This window comes from Cryptomeria japonica, chromosome 3 (genome assembly GCF_030272615.1).
Source record: "Cryptomeria japonica chromosome 3, Sugi_1.0, whole genome shotgun sequence".
NCBI classification, from domain to species: Eukaryota; Viridiplantae; Streptophyta; class Pinopsida; order Cupressales; family Cupressaceae; genus Cryptomeria; species Cryptomeria japonica.
In genome coordinates this window covers 903636663-903653472 of record NC_081407.1, presented here as the reverse complement: position 1 = coordinate 903653472, position 16810 = coordinate 903636663, and the positions used below count along the sequence as shown (strand labels likewise).

Sequence of the window (16810 nt, the reverse complement as noted above, 5' to 3'; positions counted from 1 at the left end):
GTGTTTCCGTTGTGTTTACTCTTGCTGACCGGTTTGGACTGATCTCCTCGAGGTCCCTCCTCACTGGTGATTGCTTCAACCACCAAGAACAAGGATGTTACTGCCTGTAACTTAATAACAGTTCTGATCTTATTTAATCCATAGTGATGTGACTGGATGCTTTGATTCCTTTCCTTTATTTCTCTCAATGTGAAGGAGAGGTTACACCTCTTCATCATGTATGCCCTTTGGCAAGAGACACACCCTTTCACCATTAGCGCCCTTTAAAAGAGTGCAACTCTTCATTATTTCTGCCCTTTGAAAGGGACACAACCTTTCACAATCAGATCTGCACTTCTGATTCCCAAATTATCCCCCCTTCAAATGAGTTCCCTTCTCCCTTTTATACCTCACATTTGGAAATGGTTGTTTGAGTTTTGGGCCAAATTCTGACCATTTTGGTGGCATTTAGGCCTTTGGATCAGTCTACAATCAATTCAGAGCTGTTTGGACCTCATTCATCTCTATTCTTGGTCACCTGCTGCAGCAATCTTATGTTTGATAATACATTCATATTTCTGATTTTTACTCTCTTGAGAGTACTGAAGGTTGATTGAATTTGTTGGAGCAAGTCAAGGAGTTATCTTTTAGGCAAGAAGCAGACCTGGGGTTGGAAAGTGTCATTTTTTATGAACAGAGATTACCTACTGTAGCTGCTGTCATGTGACTGAATTCTTGTTCAACAGCCCTGCTTGTCATCAAGAGTTCAACTCTTTAAGGTACTCAAGTTCTTAATCTGTATGTTCGATGCCTTCATGTCAATGTTGATGCTGTTGTTTATAATTAGGGCCTGGCGGATTCCAATTGCCTTGGGCAACATTGGAATCCACCTAAGGGGGCCAACCCCTTCTTCAATATATAGGACCAGGCCCTATATCCTTCGGCCTCTCCAAAAGTCCCCACGCTACACTCTCAAAAGGAATTAAATAAACCCACGCTATACCTTGATAGGGCCGACCCTATCCTCTACACACAAAAAGGAATTAAATAAATTAATGAAATTAAAAGGGATCAAGCCGACTTGTTTAGGAGTGTTTGCTCTCTTGTAAATAAGACATTTATCTCTCACACTATCATTAATGTAGTCTGCAAGTAAATGCGAAATATATCCTCCTTGTGCAGCGAACTCCTTTACAAGCAGTAGGTCACAGCAAACTACATGTATGTGCAGATCTAAGTGGTGATCACAGCGAATTCCATATATGTACAGATCCAATTAGTGATCACAGCGAACTCCATGAATGAACAGCAGATCCAATTAGTGATCACAGCGAACTAAATGAACAGCAGATCTAATTGGTGATTACGAATTCCATGAATCTCCATTGAAGGCTCAAGCAAAGGACTGCAACTAGTTGAAAGATGCATACACATCAAGACAAGTTAGAAGGACTGTAAAACATGATCACCGTCAACAAACTAGCTGTGTAGTCCTTCATACCATCTTCCTTGTGACTGCAACTTCTATACTCCAGATAAGTGTGTAATTGTCTATTGAATCTAAAACCATAATCAGATCTGAGGATCTTTTCTGGCTGGGTTTTTCCTCCTAGGAGGTTTTCCCAGGGTAACTTTGTCTTGTCTCTTTTGCATTCATTTCTTATCATGCTTAAATCTGAAAACCAATAAATCAAATTAACCTAGTTGGAAACAAATTCTGATTTTCTGAGTATCATCTAATCTGAAAGTGCTAAAATTAACAGATGCAAACTCATGTTTTCTTCCAAGAAATTATGAACAGCAGTAGAAATGAATAAGGTAAATTTTCAGTCATTTATGACTTATATTTCCTTGTGGTTCTTTGATAAATTGAAATATTGTACTTCTGTGGACTGTTTGGTACACTAAAATTAAGGAATCAACAACTGAAAATAATTAGCAAGGAGATCGCTGCTGCATGGTTTATGTTCCACTCATTTGGCAAAACTTTCAAAAAAGAAAAAAATCAGGGGTCTACACTACGCACAGCTTGTCATGGGGTACCATGTTGAAGGCTTTTTTAAAGTCTACAAAGCAACAAAAAGCCTCACCACCTTGGGTGTTACATAATTTTTCAATCAAGAACCTACGAGTACCACCCCAATCAATAGTGGAATGTTTCGGTCTAAAGCCAAGCTATCCTTTAGCTCTTTTTCCTTCTTTTTTTGCCCACTACTAATCTTGCATTCAACTATGCTTCCAAAAAGTTTTCCAAGGAGGGGATTAAACATAATAGTGCGGTAATTTGATGGATTATTGTTTGGATTAATTGTCATTGATGCCAAAGTTGTGTGTAGTTGGTGTGGACGAAATCAAATGAAATATGGAATGGACAAGAACTGGGGTTATGAACAGAAAATTGTTTGGAATCAAAAAAGGTTGCTGATAAATGTTGATCATGCATCCATGAATATGCTGAAGAAAACTTGGAAAGTCCTAGTCACTGAAGTAGCCACAATGGGCCAACCTTCATCTTTGCCTAGCATCCAAGAGACAATCATTTGAAGTTCAATGCTGGCTGACCTCTTTGTGAAGTCACCTACATTGGAGGAAGTGCCCCCCTTCATGTTTATGAAAAATAAATCGGATTGTGTAATGTCCCCACTTTAGCAGTTGACCAAGTGTATGTGTGTTAACCTATCTCTACATGGTCCCAAGGGCTAACGAAGGGTTTAAGGGGATCCTGGAGTGTTTTGGCCTAGTCATTTCCAGTTTGGGTCAAAACGGAGTTGATTTACTTAGTTTCAGGCATACTTACTATTTTTAGTAAGTCAGCAAGACACAGCGGAGGCTAGTTTTGGTGATTGGATTCGATACTCCTCGGCGAGAGCTTTCCGACGAGCTATCACTCACGCTATTCAGAGTACGATTGCTAATATATTTTAATGCCTGAAGTGTTATTAAAGTAACATTTAATTTAATTGTAAAATATTAAAGTGTTACTTTAATATTTATTTTATGGGGATGTGTGCAAATCAAAGGGGCACCCAAGGGAGACATAAGTGAATATTTTAATATGTTTTATATTGCACATCTTTTATCCCACATTGCTCATGTGAGTTGGGTCAACCCTTGGAGAAAGAATAAAAGGAAGCTTTTGTGGCTTCATTCAGCATGTTGAATATGAGAAGAAATTGATATGTGAGTTGCAGATCCGTTCTTGGCATTAGAGGACGTCTATCCTCTCTTGTGACATTCTAGACGTCATTCCCTTGGGATTTGGCCTTTGGAATCCATTGCTATCAGCTTCATTAACAGGCAGATTGGGTGCATCTCAAGCTACAGGCAGATTTGGTGTTTTGCTCATACCTTCTCCACTTCTTGACCAATGCTTATGCCATTCTGAAGGGATGATTTTATGAAGATATTGGACTGATTGAAGACTAATTAATACTGTAGCAGCACTATAGCGCAGCACTATTCACGCTACTGTAGCGCGGCACTATTCACGCTACTGTAGCGCGGCACTATTCACGTTACTATAGCACCACACTATTCATGTTACTGTAGCAGCAAGATGGGAAGTCATTGCTGGAATATTATGTCAAAAATGCTGGAGTATTTAGTGAGTTGAAAAATCTTCTATGTATTTGATTTTAATAATTCTGGAAATAATATCATATCAGCAGTAGTTCAATCTTCATGTTGCATATTATTGTAATTTCCTTCTAGTTCATGTTATGTGATTTCAAATCTGTGCAAAGACTTAAAAACAAACAAACATTTCATTTCCGAAGCTATAAGGGGATTTAAACATTAAACGGAGAAATAAGGAGTGGGATGCAAACTGTTTGACTAAATTCCTATCAACAGTTGGTTTAGTTTTTGGGCATTCTAGGGTGTCCTTTACAGATAATTACATTGAACGATATACACACATATATATAGAGGTTACAAAACCATGTTCTATAATTAGAACATAATGTTAAAGTAAAAGACTAAAGAGCTAAACGCTAAATTAAACGTGAAAGCTAAATTGAGCTTAAAAACTAATTACATAAAAAAAGTAAATGACCATTAACCAAGGAACTAAAAATAGGTGACTAACATAGAATTAAATATTCTAATACCCTCCCTTAATGTTCATGCTATCTATCACACCAAGCTGCCCTATAAATTTGAGAAACTTTGTCGGGCTCAAGGACTTGGTGAGGATATCTACAGTCTAATCTTCTATAGGAATGTACACCGAGACAATAATGGATAAGTCCCAAATCTGTCATATCAAAACGCTAACACAAATTTTGTTTGACCTGCATGATCAGATGTGTTGCATTGCCAGTAATGATGAGATCATCAACATAGACTATTAGAAATAGAATATCATCACTGGTATGTTTGACATACAAATTGGGATCTGAAGGACTCCTCTGAAAGCCTTGATCAATCAAGTACTTATCAATTTTGATGTACCATGCACGAGGAGCCTGTTTGAGGCCATAGAGTGCTTTGACTAGTCTACATACCTGGTGTTCCTTAACGGCAACCTTAAAACCTAGAGGTTGCGTCATGTAGACTTCTTCCTACAAATCACCATTGAGAAAGGCACTCTTGACGTCCATTTGATGGACTTTCCATCCAAATTGAGCTGAGAGAGCGAGGACAAGCCTAATGGTACTCATCTTGGCTGTGGGAGCAAATGTCTCCTCATAGTTGATGCCCTCCTTTTGTGAAAACCCTTTTGCCACCAACCAAGCCTTGTACTTATCAAGGCTTCTATCAGCTTTATACTTGACTTCAAACACCCATTTGCAGCGAATGGGCTTCTTTCTTGAAGATCGGACAATACCCAGGTGTTGTTTTTCAGAAGACTATGTTGCTCAGCTGCCATAGCCTTTTCCCATTCAGATACACCTTTAGCCTCTGTATATGTTTGAGGCTCATAAATACTGTGATTATTTGGCCATAAGAGAAAAATTAACTGTGTGTTGCTTGCTCTTACCTCTAACTGATCTACCCTCAATGAGCTCATCACCACGAAGATCACCAATGGTCTTGGCCCACCACTTAGGCCAGAGAGTAGAAGTACCAACATCTGTTGTAGGATGAAGATTACCTGGAATATTTGGAGCAAGCTCCTTTGGATGTGGATCTAGAAGATCCTGAGGAAAGTCAGGGAGTGCAATGTCATGCCTGGGAGACCCCGGAACTTCAGAGTCAACTAAATCCCTCCCATCAGGTGGAGCTAAGGGAAGACGAACACCCATACTTAGAGCCTTTGGAGGCTGATCCTCAGTGCTCAAATCAGGAGAGGAAGGCTGAAAAGGCCCTCTTTCTTCATCAAATACTACATCTCGACTGAATATGAGGTGATTAGTGTCTATATCAATCAGCCGATATGCCTTGTGGTTGTCACTGTAGCCAGTGAACATCAATTTCTAACTCTTTGGATCCAGTTTGGTGCGCTTGGCATCTGGAATCCAAACATAAGTTGTAGAGCCAAAAACTTTCAAATGACTAATTATGGGCTTCTTGCCAGACCAAGCTTCCTCTGGAGTGATCTTCCTAACGGCCTTTGTGGGAGACCGGTTTAGAAGGTAGACTGTAGTGAAGGCCGCTTCCGCCCAAAAGTGTTTTGGAACATTTCTATGCTCCAACATAGACCGAGCCATCTCAGTGACTGTACGGTTCCTGCGCTCAACAACACCATTCTGCTGTGAAGTGTAAGGTGTGATAAGCTGATGCTTAATGCCATGTGATGCACAAAAGTTGGTGAACTCTATAGAACAAAATTCCCCTCCATTGTCGAACCGAAGAGTGACTATCTGACAGCTAGACTCTTTTTCCACTAAGGCCTTAAACGTCTGAAACATGGTGAACACCTCTGATTTATGCTTAAGAAAATAAACCCACATGCGTCTGCTGTAATCATCAACAAATAATAGAAAATACCTGCATCGAGTGACTGATGGAGTGTTCATGGGACCATAGATGTCCGCATGAACGAGCTACAAGACCTTGGATGCTCTCCAAGCGTCTCCATCTGAAAACGGAGTTCTATGCTGCTTTCCAACTTGACACGCTCCGCAAACTCCATGATTCTGAGTTTGAATCTAAGGTAATCCTACGACTAGATCTTCTCGAACCAACTGAGAGAGATAATGGACATTGAGATGCCCATATCGCTGAAGCCAAAGAGTGTTGATGGAAGTACTCCTAGCTACCATGGCGAGCTCCTGAGAACCAGTAGAATCAACAAGTCTATAAAGACCATGATCCTCAATACCAACTGCAACCGTAGTGCGAGTCTCCCTGTCAACAATGCTGCACTTGTGCAGCCCGAAGACGACATCCATTTGTGGTGAATGCTGCATAATCTGACTGACTGAGAATAGATTGAGCTTCATACCAGGTACAAAGTATACATTGAGGAATATTAAATCCCTCCCACCAGATGAAATCTGAACGTTGCCCTTGCCGACAACAGTACATTCTTTGCCTCCACCTAAGATTATTGAATCAGTGAAAGGCATGTACTCTGTAAACTAATCCCGACGATGTGTGAAATGCCGAGAGGCTCCAGAGTCAATGTACCAGGCTGATGATTGAACATCATCAAGGGAGGTTTGGGCCATGAACGCACAGAATGCAAATTCCTTTTGATCAGGATGCGTGGCAGAATTGGCTTTCTGCTTGGACCCTCCCTGTTTGGATTGTTGGGATGCTATCAATTTCCAGCAATCTTTCACCAAACGGCCATATATATGACAGTAGGAACACTATAAGCTCTTCTTTTTGGAAGACTGTTGAGGTTGACCTTGACCTTGTCCTTTCTGCTGGAAGGACGGAGCTTTACCCTTGAACTTATGCGAAGCTGAGGCTGTGAAAGCCTGTTCGGTGGATGAACTAGCGCTACTTCCAAAATATTGCTTCCATCGATCCTGCTGTAGCAGCTTGTTGCAAAGATCAGGAAACTTCAAATCAACACTAGTAGAAGAGATATTGAGTGTATCAATGAAATGCTCGTAGCATCTGGGAAGGCTTTTCAGCGTGATCACTACCATATCCTCTTCCACTATGGTTCGGCCTATAGCTTCCAAGTTCCAACTGATCACAGATGTCCTTGATCTTCGTAAGATGTGCCTGGATAGATGACTTCTCATCCATCATGATAGAAAACAGCATATTATTCAGAAAGAAAGCTTGGCTCTTGACGGACGTTTCATGAAGATCCTTCAAAAGATCCCAGATCTCTTTTGTTGTTTTACCTTAAGGCACCTGTGGGAGTTGATCATCTGTGACAAAGAGTTTGATAAGCATGACAACCTCTCGATTCTTCACATCATGTTTGTCTTGATCATCACCTGCTATTGTAGGACGAGATTCCTTGCCCAAAACAGGTTGATCAAGGCAGCGATACTCAAAGATGGTAAGCATACGCTGTTTCCAGGTGTTGTAGTTGCAGCCGTTGAACTTCTGACTGTGTTCCAACATGATGTTGGTTAATGATGCCATCACGGAAATCAAGGTTGATCGAGGTCAACTGAGTGAAAGCAAGAGACATGAGAATCTGATTTTTCAAAAAAATCAGAATAGAAGCAGCTACTGAAAAAACTGAAACCCTATAGGAAAATTTTGGCACGAATTCCAAGGCACAAATTTCGAGGTTTGGAAGAACCCCAAAAATTAAAATTTTCTGCAAACTTAAAACAGCATAAACGGTGCATAGAAGATAGCAAAATTCCCGACATCCACAGAATTAGCAAAAATTGCGAACTGCTTTTAAATTCCAAGGCAAATTCGTTGGCACAAAATTCGAGCATGGAAAACAAGGCACCCAGAAAAATCTGAAACCAACCCAAAAAAGCTCTCGAAAAACCCACCAAGAATCTGAAAACAAAATGCAGATCCAACGGCTCAAAAATCAAGGCACCCAAAAAATCTGACGACGACCCAGTTGAGGTCTCAAAAAACCCACCAAGAATCTGCAACCAAAATAAATTTTTGACTTGAACTGAAGGGTCAAAACCTTAGTCGAAAATTGCAAAAACCCTACGAAAATTTTCAACTTGCCCAAAAAAAAATCCGCCCGGGAAGAAAAAAAGAACCTGCTCTTTTTCAATTTAAAAAAAATTCTCTTCAATAAAAACTTCGAAAAATTTTCATAACAAAACTTTCGAAATTTTTAATTTCCATGCTCTGATACCATGAAAAATAAATTGAATGAATGATTCAATAATCGGATAATTACATTGAACAATATACACACGTATATATAGAGGTTACAAGACGATGTTCTATAATTAGAACATAACGTTAAAGTAAAAGACTAAAGAGCTAAACGCTAAATTAAGCGTGAAAGCTAAATTAAGCTTAAAAGCTAATTACATAAAAAAAGTAAATGACAATTAACCAAGGAACTAAAAATAGGTGACTAACATAGAATTAAACATTCTAATAGTTTAGCGCCCAACTTAAAGATTAAAAAATGAAAATAAATTGTTAAATCAGGCTTACCACCTTGTTATGTTCACCCCCTTCGGAAATGAAGAATTAAAAATAAAAGTAAATAAACTAAAATTATGTTGGGCCAGCCTCTTTGGAGAGTCACCTCTTTTTATGAAGAGGCATATGAGATGATATAAAGGTGAGATGGGAGTCAACAATCATGGGATACAATTGAAAATCATTCACAAGTGTAGAAACAGATTTGATAAGGTAATAGATGTGTAAAGAGATGTGAGCAAATATTTGAAGGATTTGCAAGCAAAGAATATGAAGAATATAGTAGATTTGTGAAGCAGAAAATATGACAAAACAGTGAAGGTAAGAGCAGACTTATGGAGGATATATAGCAGACTTGTAACAGACCTTTCGAGGAGATTCCAGAGTAGATTTATGAGCACAAGTCATAGAAGAGTTGTGAGAAGAAGTTGTAGAAGTGTTGTGAGCAGGTTGTTGGAGGATGATATAAGTAATAACAGATTTACAAGCAAAAAGGCAGAATTAGAGAAGACCTTTCAAGGTGATTTATATCAGATTTCAAGGAAGATTTGAGCAGACTTGTTAGAGCAGTTTTTGAGCAAGACAACGACTTTGTTGTGATTGAGGTTAGTGCCTCAATTTGGAGATTTTGGTGCCTCCAAGCAAAAGAGATTGGTAACTCTTGCTGAGTTGGTGCTCAGTTGTGGGGAATGGTGTCTCCATAGGTTGGTTTTAGAAATCTTATTAGTGGCAATTGGTGTCTCTAGTGGGTTGGTGCCTATGAAGATTGCAAGAAACGTTTTATGTAAGCAATATTACACCGTAGTTTTCTCCCGTAAGGGTTTCCACATTTATCATGTGTTCCTCTTGTGTTCTTAATTGTCGATGTTGTGCAATGATGTTTTTGTGATTGTTAGTTTGAAAAAGTAAAAAGCTTGTCTTATTCCAATTCACCCCCCTCCCAATATAAATGTGTGCTCATCAATTATTGGTATCACCACTTTTGTATAGAGGGATAACAACACTAGTTGTCCACTCTTGAAAGACATTATTGAAGATGCACCTCTTGAAATACATTATTGAAGATTCGTCCATCTTGTGTTTTCAGCCTCTATAAGATATTTCGAGGATATTAATTGATAACCCTCCTAATGTAGTGGGCATTCCTTGTTTGGATGATCTATCTTATTTTTCATGTGTTCACATACTTTTCTATTTTACACCATAACAAGTTTTTATTCTCTTTCTTACTTTTTTTGTCCATTCCACACTCATGCAGGTTTCTTTTTGCTATCTTGCACTCATCATCGAACCATGGATTTGCCAAAAGAATATTTTTTATTCCTCTCTTGGATCTAGCCCTCTTACATCCACTTAAAGCCATGTGCATGAGCAGAATCAACATATTCTTGCTTATAGAGTGGCTCTCTATATAAGTTCTATTATTCTCGTACTCCCTAGAAATCCATTCAAGGGCAGCTCTAAGGAATTTCTGGTTTTCCCAAATCATGAGTCTACCCAATGAAGGTACTTTCTTTTGGTTGAGGATTCTTCAAGTTGTTTGTCCATTTATAGAAGGATTGAGGAAGATATTTCATGATCTCATCCTCATATCTCTCCATTGAACATCCCTATGATAAAAAGTGTTGTCCCAACCACAAACCTCAGCATCCCATCAAAAAAATTGCAACATTTGCAACATCTTAACCATTTTGCAAACATACAACTCTCAAATATTCATAAAAAAATTGCAACATTTGCAACATCTTAACCATTTTGCAAACATGCAACTCTCAAATATTCATAAAAAAATTGCAACATTTCAAAATTGGCAACCAACTAGAGTTGCTTGGTATAATCACATTTTGCCAACTTGTTAAAACAAGTCAACACTACAATAAGACCTTCTTGCACAGCAATATTTCAACCTTTGCCAAACCTTCCAAACTTGTCCAACTTATTATTTTGCAACATTCAAGCAGCCTTACAACTTTTTGTTCAAACTTACAACTTTCAAACATTCATAAAACAGAATTGCAACATATCAATATTGGCAACTAACTAGACTTGCTTGCTAAAATCACATTCTATCATCTTGTTAAAACAAGTCAATGTTGCCAACAACATTTCAACTTTTGCAACATCTCTAGCAGCCTTGCGACTTTTTGTTCAGTCTGTCAAACCACTTCCCTGTTGCTACACACTTTGTCAAACCAATCTCAAACATTGCCAACCAAACTCCTTGGCCATCATGACATCTGATTCGGAGTTCTTTATGGGTGCTTCTTTTTTGAGTCCCTCAAAGGCCTGTTGAGTCTCTAATCAATTACATTTGTGGCTTACTCTGGCTCATATCCAAGAAGTTGTGTACACCCATTTTAGTGCATACAATCACACACACGATCGCCATACTCTTTCTCAGACAGTTGAAGTCATTCTTCTAAATAATGCACCGTTCAATGATCGACAGAGTTTTAATGATGCAGCAAAGAAGTATTCTCCACTGCCGATGCATTGCAATGAAGTATTCTCCACTGATGAAGAATCATACTTGCGATCTCGTGTCTATTTTGATAGGAAGAAAGCTGGGTGAATTTAAATGGCTTTCCTGAACCAAGTATGCAACTGCTATCTCCATGTATGACAAACTTAAATCTGATGATGCTTATGATTCTGATGATAATGATAAAAAACTTGAGGATTCGCAAATAACTTCATCAACCTTGTCAACTTGTAATACATCTTTTGACATTGTTTGTTCACTAGATCATTCCTTCATCAAAGAGCCACCTCTTTGGGGTTCATTTTTGTGCAATATTGCTCACCTCTTTGTGGAATCTCATATTGATAATTGTTCTTACTTCTTGGAGGACCTTGGTTCATCCATCTTGTGTTTCAGCCTCTATAAGATATTTCGAGGATATTAGTTTATAACCATCCTAATGTAGCGGGCATTCCTTGTTTGGATGATCTATCTCCTTTTACTGGTTTTTCCTTTAAGGCAACTCTTTCACAACTTGATGCCAAAATCTCTTCATCACCACATTCAAAGAACACTGAGCCAATACTAAGTACTTTCTTGTTCTTCCCTCATATCTTTCTTAGAGTGGGAAGACTTCCAACATGCACCTCTTTGAATAAGTTTTCCAATGGCAGGAATGTTGTTTGATATAGGTGGACCTTCTTCAGCATTTTGTCCTTGTCCATCTTCATCAGTTTGCAACCATTTGGTGCATCCATTCATCTTTCCAAAGAAGCAACAACACTTGTTGCTGATATTTCCACTAAACCTTTAGCTACAATTCAACATGTTTGGAATCAATCAATTCGTGTGGTGAGGAAGTTGCCCTTGGGCGATTCATTCTCTTCTCTAGCTCTTTCTATCCTGATGGTGGATCATAGAGTATGATTTGAAATGTTAATGGAAAAAATGTCGACACAGTCAAATCCAGAAGCTTCAGATGCATTAACATGGACTGTGGAAATTTAATATCTTTAATATATTAAATACATTGTATCCCCCTTCTTTCATTGACCACTTTGTACATGGGTACCTGATCAAGCCTTGTTGTCATAATAAGCTAGTTGTATTTGTTCATGCTCACACTAGGTCTAGTTAGTTTCACAAGGTAATGTGAGTAATAAGTCTTTTATTCCATAAAAGTGGCAAATAGCCATATGATTATTCCATGCCATTTTATGCACATGTTTAGCTGCATCCTATTATTAATGTTCCCATGTACCTTCACCTACCACTTTCTATTGGCTATATAAACAAGGATCTTGTATGCACTTTTTTTGGTGAATCAAGTTGACTGCAATTCTACTAAACTGGTTTCGCTTTATATTTTTAGCTTTCACCCTTTGTCTATATATACAATGGCTTGTATGTACTGTTTTTGTTAAATCAAGTTAGCTATCATAATTCTACTTTATTCGTTTCTCTTTGAGCTCTTGTGTAAAAATCTTGTGGAAGATTTTTTGGTCTTGCAGAATCTGGGACTTGATGATATACTGTGATATTCCTACAGCAACAACCATAGAAAGCAATTTTAATTATTAAAAATAAAAACCCTAATCTTTGACCTCAAAGTAATATTATTTTCATTTGCAGCCTGCCATCAATTTTAAATTGCAGTGCAGCAATATGTGTAAACTTGAATTTAGATAGATCTTAATTTTATGTACAACAATACTTGAATGAATTTAAAACTAGAGCAGCAGGACAGCAATATGTCTAAACTTGAATTTTGATGAATCTTAATTTTATGTACAACAATACTTGAATGAATGAAAATTCCAATTTTCACGTGCTACTGCAGTTTTTTTAAAATTTGCATGTTATAATTTCCTATATTTTGAATTTTAATACTTAAATATTTATCTCCTTATATTTAAGATATTGTTGTGCTACTGCCCTACCCCAGAACTACAGTGTAAGGTAAATAATAAGTTCAACATGAGGCATGACGGTTCTGTTATATATAAAAATAACTCTGCTAATAATGTGTATTGATTTCAGACTAGATATTGATCCAATATTGTTGCCAGGTGTATGCTTCTTAGGTTTACTAAACATATCGAAGCTTTTTTATAGATTGGCATATTATTTCCAAAGCCAGAAAAAAGTAAATCTAAACTATCTGTTTACAAAATATGAATGTTCTTTCAAATCTTACTCAGATGTGAGCGAACTTGCCTTTTTCCTTTAACATTCTCAGCCACAGGTTTTCTTTTGTTGTCCTTTGGTTTAGGTTCTGTCTTTCCCTTCTTGAGAGTAAGAGATCTGATTAATATGTTTGTTGAATCTGTTTTAATCACTTGATCCTCTGGAGCATTGAAACGATAAACAAATCAGTGCTTAAGCAATTAAAATATTTCAATGTGCAAATGACCAGCATGAAAGCTGAAAATACTAACAGTTAAGAAGAAAATAAATGTAAAAGAAAAACTGATAAGAAACCTTGCATAAAGAGAAAAGAATTAAAACAGACTCTTATAAAAATGAAATTTTGACATAATCAGCTGTAATTAATGCCCTCCCCAATCAGCAGATACATCAGAAATGGAATACAAATGGGCTTTTCTAGACAAAGCATCAGCTACCACATTGTTTTTTCCCTCCACAAATTCAATGTAAGAGTAATAGGCCTGAACTTTACTCACTCACTTTCGTTGCCTATCATTTAGTTCCCTTTGATTAAGAAAGTATTTCAGGCTATTATGATCAGTCTTAACCAAGAATTTGTTACAAACTAAATATTGTCTAAACTTTGTCAAAGCATGCATTTTGGGTAACGTCTCTTTATCATAAATTGAATGTTTCCATTTCGCCTCTTTGAGCTTCCTATTCTCATATGCTATTGGATAAAACAGCCCCTATCCCTTCACCAAAGTCCTCACACTCCAAAACAAAAGGAAGTGAAAAATCTGGTATTGCCAAAACAAGGCAGGAACTCATTACCTCTTTCAGCTTGTCAAAGGCTTGTTGAGTTGTTGGACACCACGCAAATGCTCCTTTCTTCGTTAGATTTGTTAAAGGGGCAGCAAGCTGTGAAAACCCACTTACAAACCTCCTATAGTAGATGCATAAACCAACAAATCCTCTCAACTGTATTAGATTGCTTGGCCTATGCCACTCTTGGATAGCCTTGAATTTTTCCAGATCTACACTTACTCCATGTTCACTGACTTTGAATCGCAGATACAAGATCTCTTGCAACCCAAACTCACACTTAAATGCTTTGGCATAGGAGGACTGCTGCTCTAAGATATTCAAGACCTCATCCAAGTGTTTTAAATGATCTTCCCAAGTCTTGCTATAAACTAAAATGTCATCAACTAAGACCAAAACAAATTTCCTCAATTGTAGAATAAATACCTGATTCATACATGATTGGAAGATTGTTGGAGCATTTGTGAGACTGAAGAGCATCACCAAAAATTCATAGTGCCCATATAATCACATCGAAATGTTGTCTCATGTACATCCTCATTTTTTACTTTGATTTGGTGGTATCCTGAACACAAATCAATCTTGGAAAAATACTTAGCCCCATGTAACTCATCAATGCATGGTATTGGGTAGTGGTTCTTAAAGGTTCTCTTGTTGAGAGCCCGATAATCAATACACATCCTCATGGTCCCATCTTTCTTTTTGATCAGCACTACGGAAGATGCAAAAGGGTTGGAACTAGGCCTTACATGCGCCATAGCAAGCAGTTCTTTAATTGCCTTTTCAATTTCCTCCTTATACACCTTGGGATGGCGATATGGAGTAATCATTACTGGTTTGCCCCTTCTTCAAGTTCAATAATATGCTGTAAACCTCTGTTAGGAGGCAATCCCAGGGGAATGTCTTTGAACACTTTGTTGTGTTTATTCAAGATGGACTGGATCTGCACATTAGGAACACCTTCCTTCTTAGCAACATTTGTATTTGAGATGAGACATTCCACTGCCCATACTACTTGTCCTTTATGGAAAACTCGTTCCATCATTTTTGCTGATATTTCCATTGTCCCTTTGCTGGATAACCCATGTAACACTATCCTTTTTCCATTGTGTTAGAAAGAGATCTCTATCTTTTGATAGCTGGTCTCATATTTGTCTTGCATGTAACCATTTGCATTCTAAGACTACTTCCATGTCCATGTCAATCACATAAAAGTCATCCTTCAATTTGTGATTCCCCATTGTCAACTCCATTTGAGGTACCTTTTGAGTACATGAGAGAGTTGTACCACTAGCTACCTTCACATCAAACCCTTCAATTGGAGTTGTATTTAGACCAAGTCTCTTTATTACTTCCTCATTAATATAATTACAGGTAGCTCCATTATCAATAAGGATGATTACTCACTGTCCTTTTAAGATTCCTTTTACGCAGAACGCATTATAACATGGTTCTCCAGTGAGTGCTGCCAAAGTGCCTCTTGTTGTTCCTTCTACCTTCTCTGTCTCATTTTCAGATTCAGCTCCCACACTTCCTATATCTTCATCAAAAATTACCTCTATGTAATGTATTTGGCCTTTTCCTAAACATCAGTGTCCCGATTGCCAAGGTTCCTTGCATGTGAAGCACAATTTTCTCCTTCTTAGCTCCCTATGACTTACATCCATCTGTTCCGTCTTTGCTATTGCACCTTTCGTGGTATGATATTTCTTTGGAACAACATTTGGACTGCATGGATGGAACTGGCCGCTTGCTGAAGCTATCCCTTGCAACTGAATCTTCTAGGTTGAGGGCGGTGGTGATGGCATCCTGGAACGTTGTAGGGTTCAAGGCCTTGAGTAATCCTTTTAGAGGCTCAGCTAATCCTTCAACAAAGAACACTATTAGTCTCCCATCTGTCACATCTGGTACCATAACAACAACTTTTTGGAACTCAACTACATACTCCACCTTGCCATCTAACCTCAATTGCGCTAGATTCCTAAAAGTGGACTTCCCGGTCTGTCCAATCAAATCTCTCAATCAGCCTTTGACCAAATTCTTCTATGGTGGAGATGGAATCATGCCCTTGAGTTACCAGGCCATGGTACCAACATTCATGTGCTACTCCTAACTATAGGGTGGCAAATTTAATGGCCTCCTCCTCCGTCATTGGGTTCAAAGAATAATAAGTGTCAAACTTTTGTGACCATGACCTTGCTGTAGTACTGCTTGTCCCATCAAAATTGGGGAGAGTAATATTTACCAAGTGATGCTGAATGTCCTTCCTTTCTTCATACCCTTTCCCCCTATGCCTGCCTTTAGATTTCAGACCACAATATTCAGTGTAAGTAATGTTGTTCTTGATCTCTATAAAAAGAACTTGCACTGTGTTAGAGTACCCACCATCCAAAGGTTGACTCACAATTTATTTGATAAGTAGGAGATATTTTCCACAATAAGTCAAATTGTGATATTGCTATCAAGATTCAACTCTGTAGTTTTTAGTCAAACTCATTAACCCATGATTCATGACTAGTGGTTCACAAGAACCCATCTCTCATGAGAATGAATAGAACACTTAGCACTCATTGCATCTAGGTGATGCTCACAGAGGTGAAGCATTTGGCCTTCCCGAGAGGTCACCCATCCCAGTACTACTCCAACTCAAGTGCGCTTAACTATGAAGTTTCCTCCAAGGTTAAGCCCACTTAAAAAGATTTACAAGTCGGCCTAAACCAATAAGGGAATTTTGGACAATTTCATTTGTCTTAAAATTCCAAATTTATTTAAAAAGAAACTTACAACAAACGGGTGTTGACCAACAACGCGGGGCTTGATGGGCCTTCTCAAATCGGGATCATGGGGGGCTTCTCTTTTGCCTTGGGGGTGGGCTTCTTCTCTTTGAGGGGAACTTCTTTGTACATCGGTGCC

General features: G+C 38.2%; 1 protein-coding gene across 4 annotated transcripts in view; it reads right to left on the bottom strand.

The window, feature by feature from the left end:
- Nucleotides 1-16810, bottom strand: part of LOC131066365 (uncharacterized) — a 74855-nt gene that overhangs the window by 48058 nt on the left and 9987 nt on the right. For 2 of the 4 annotated variants that reach the window (XM_058001108.2, XM_058001109.1), the window contains one exon: nucleotides 13142-13271. In XM_058001108.2, coding sequence (XP_057857091.1) covers nucleotides 13142-13271 — 130 coding nt within the window. Of the gene's footprint in view, nucleotides 1-13121; nucleotides 13272-16810 lie in introns of all 4 variants that reach the window. The other 2 variants (XM_058001110.2, XM_058001111.2) reach the window with 1 other exon arrangement.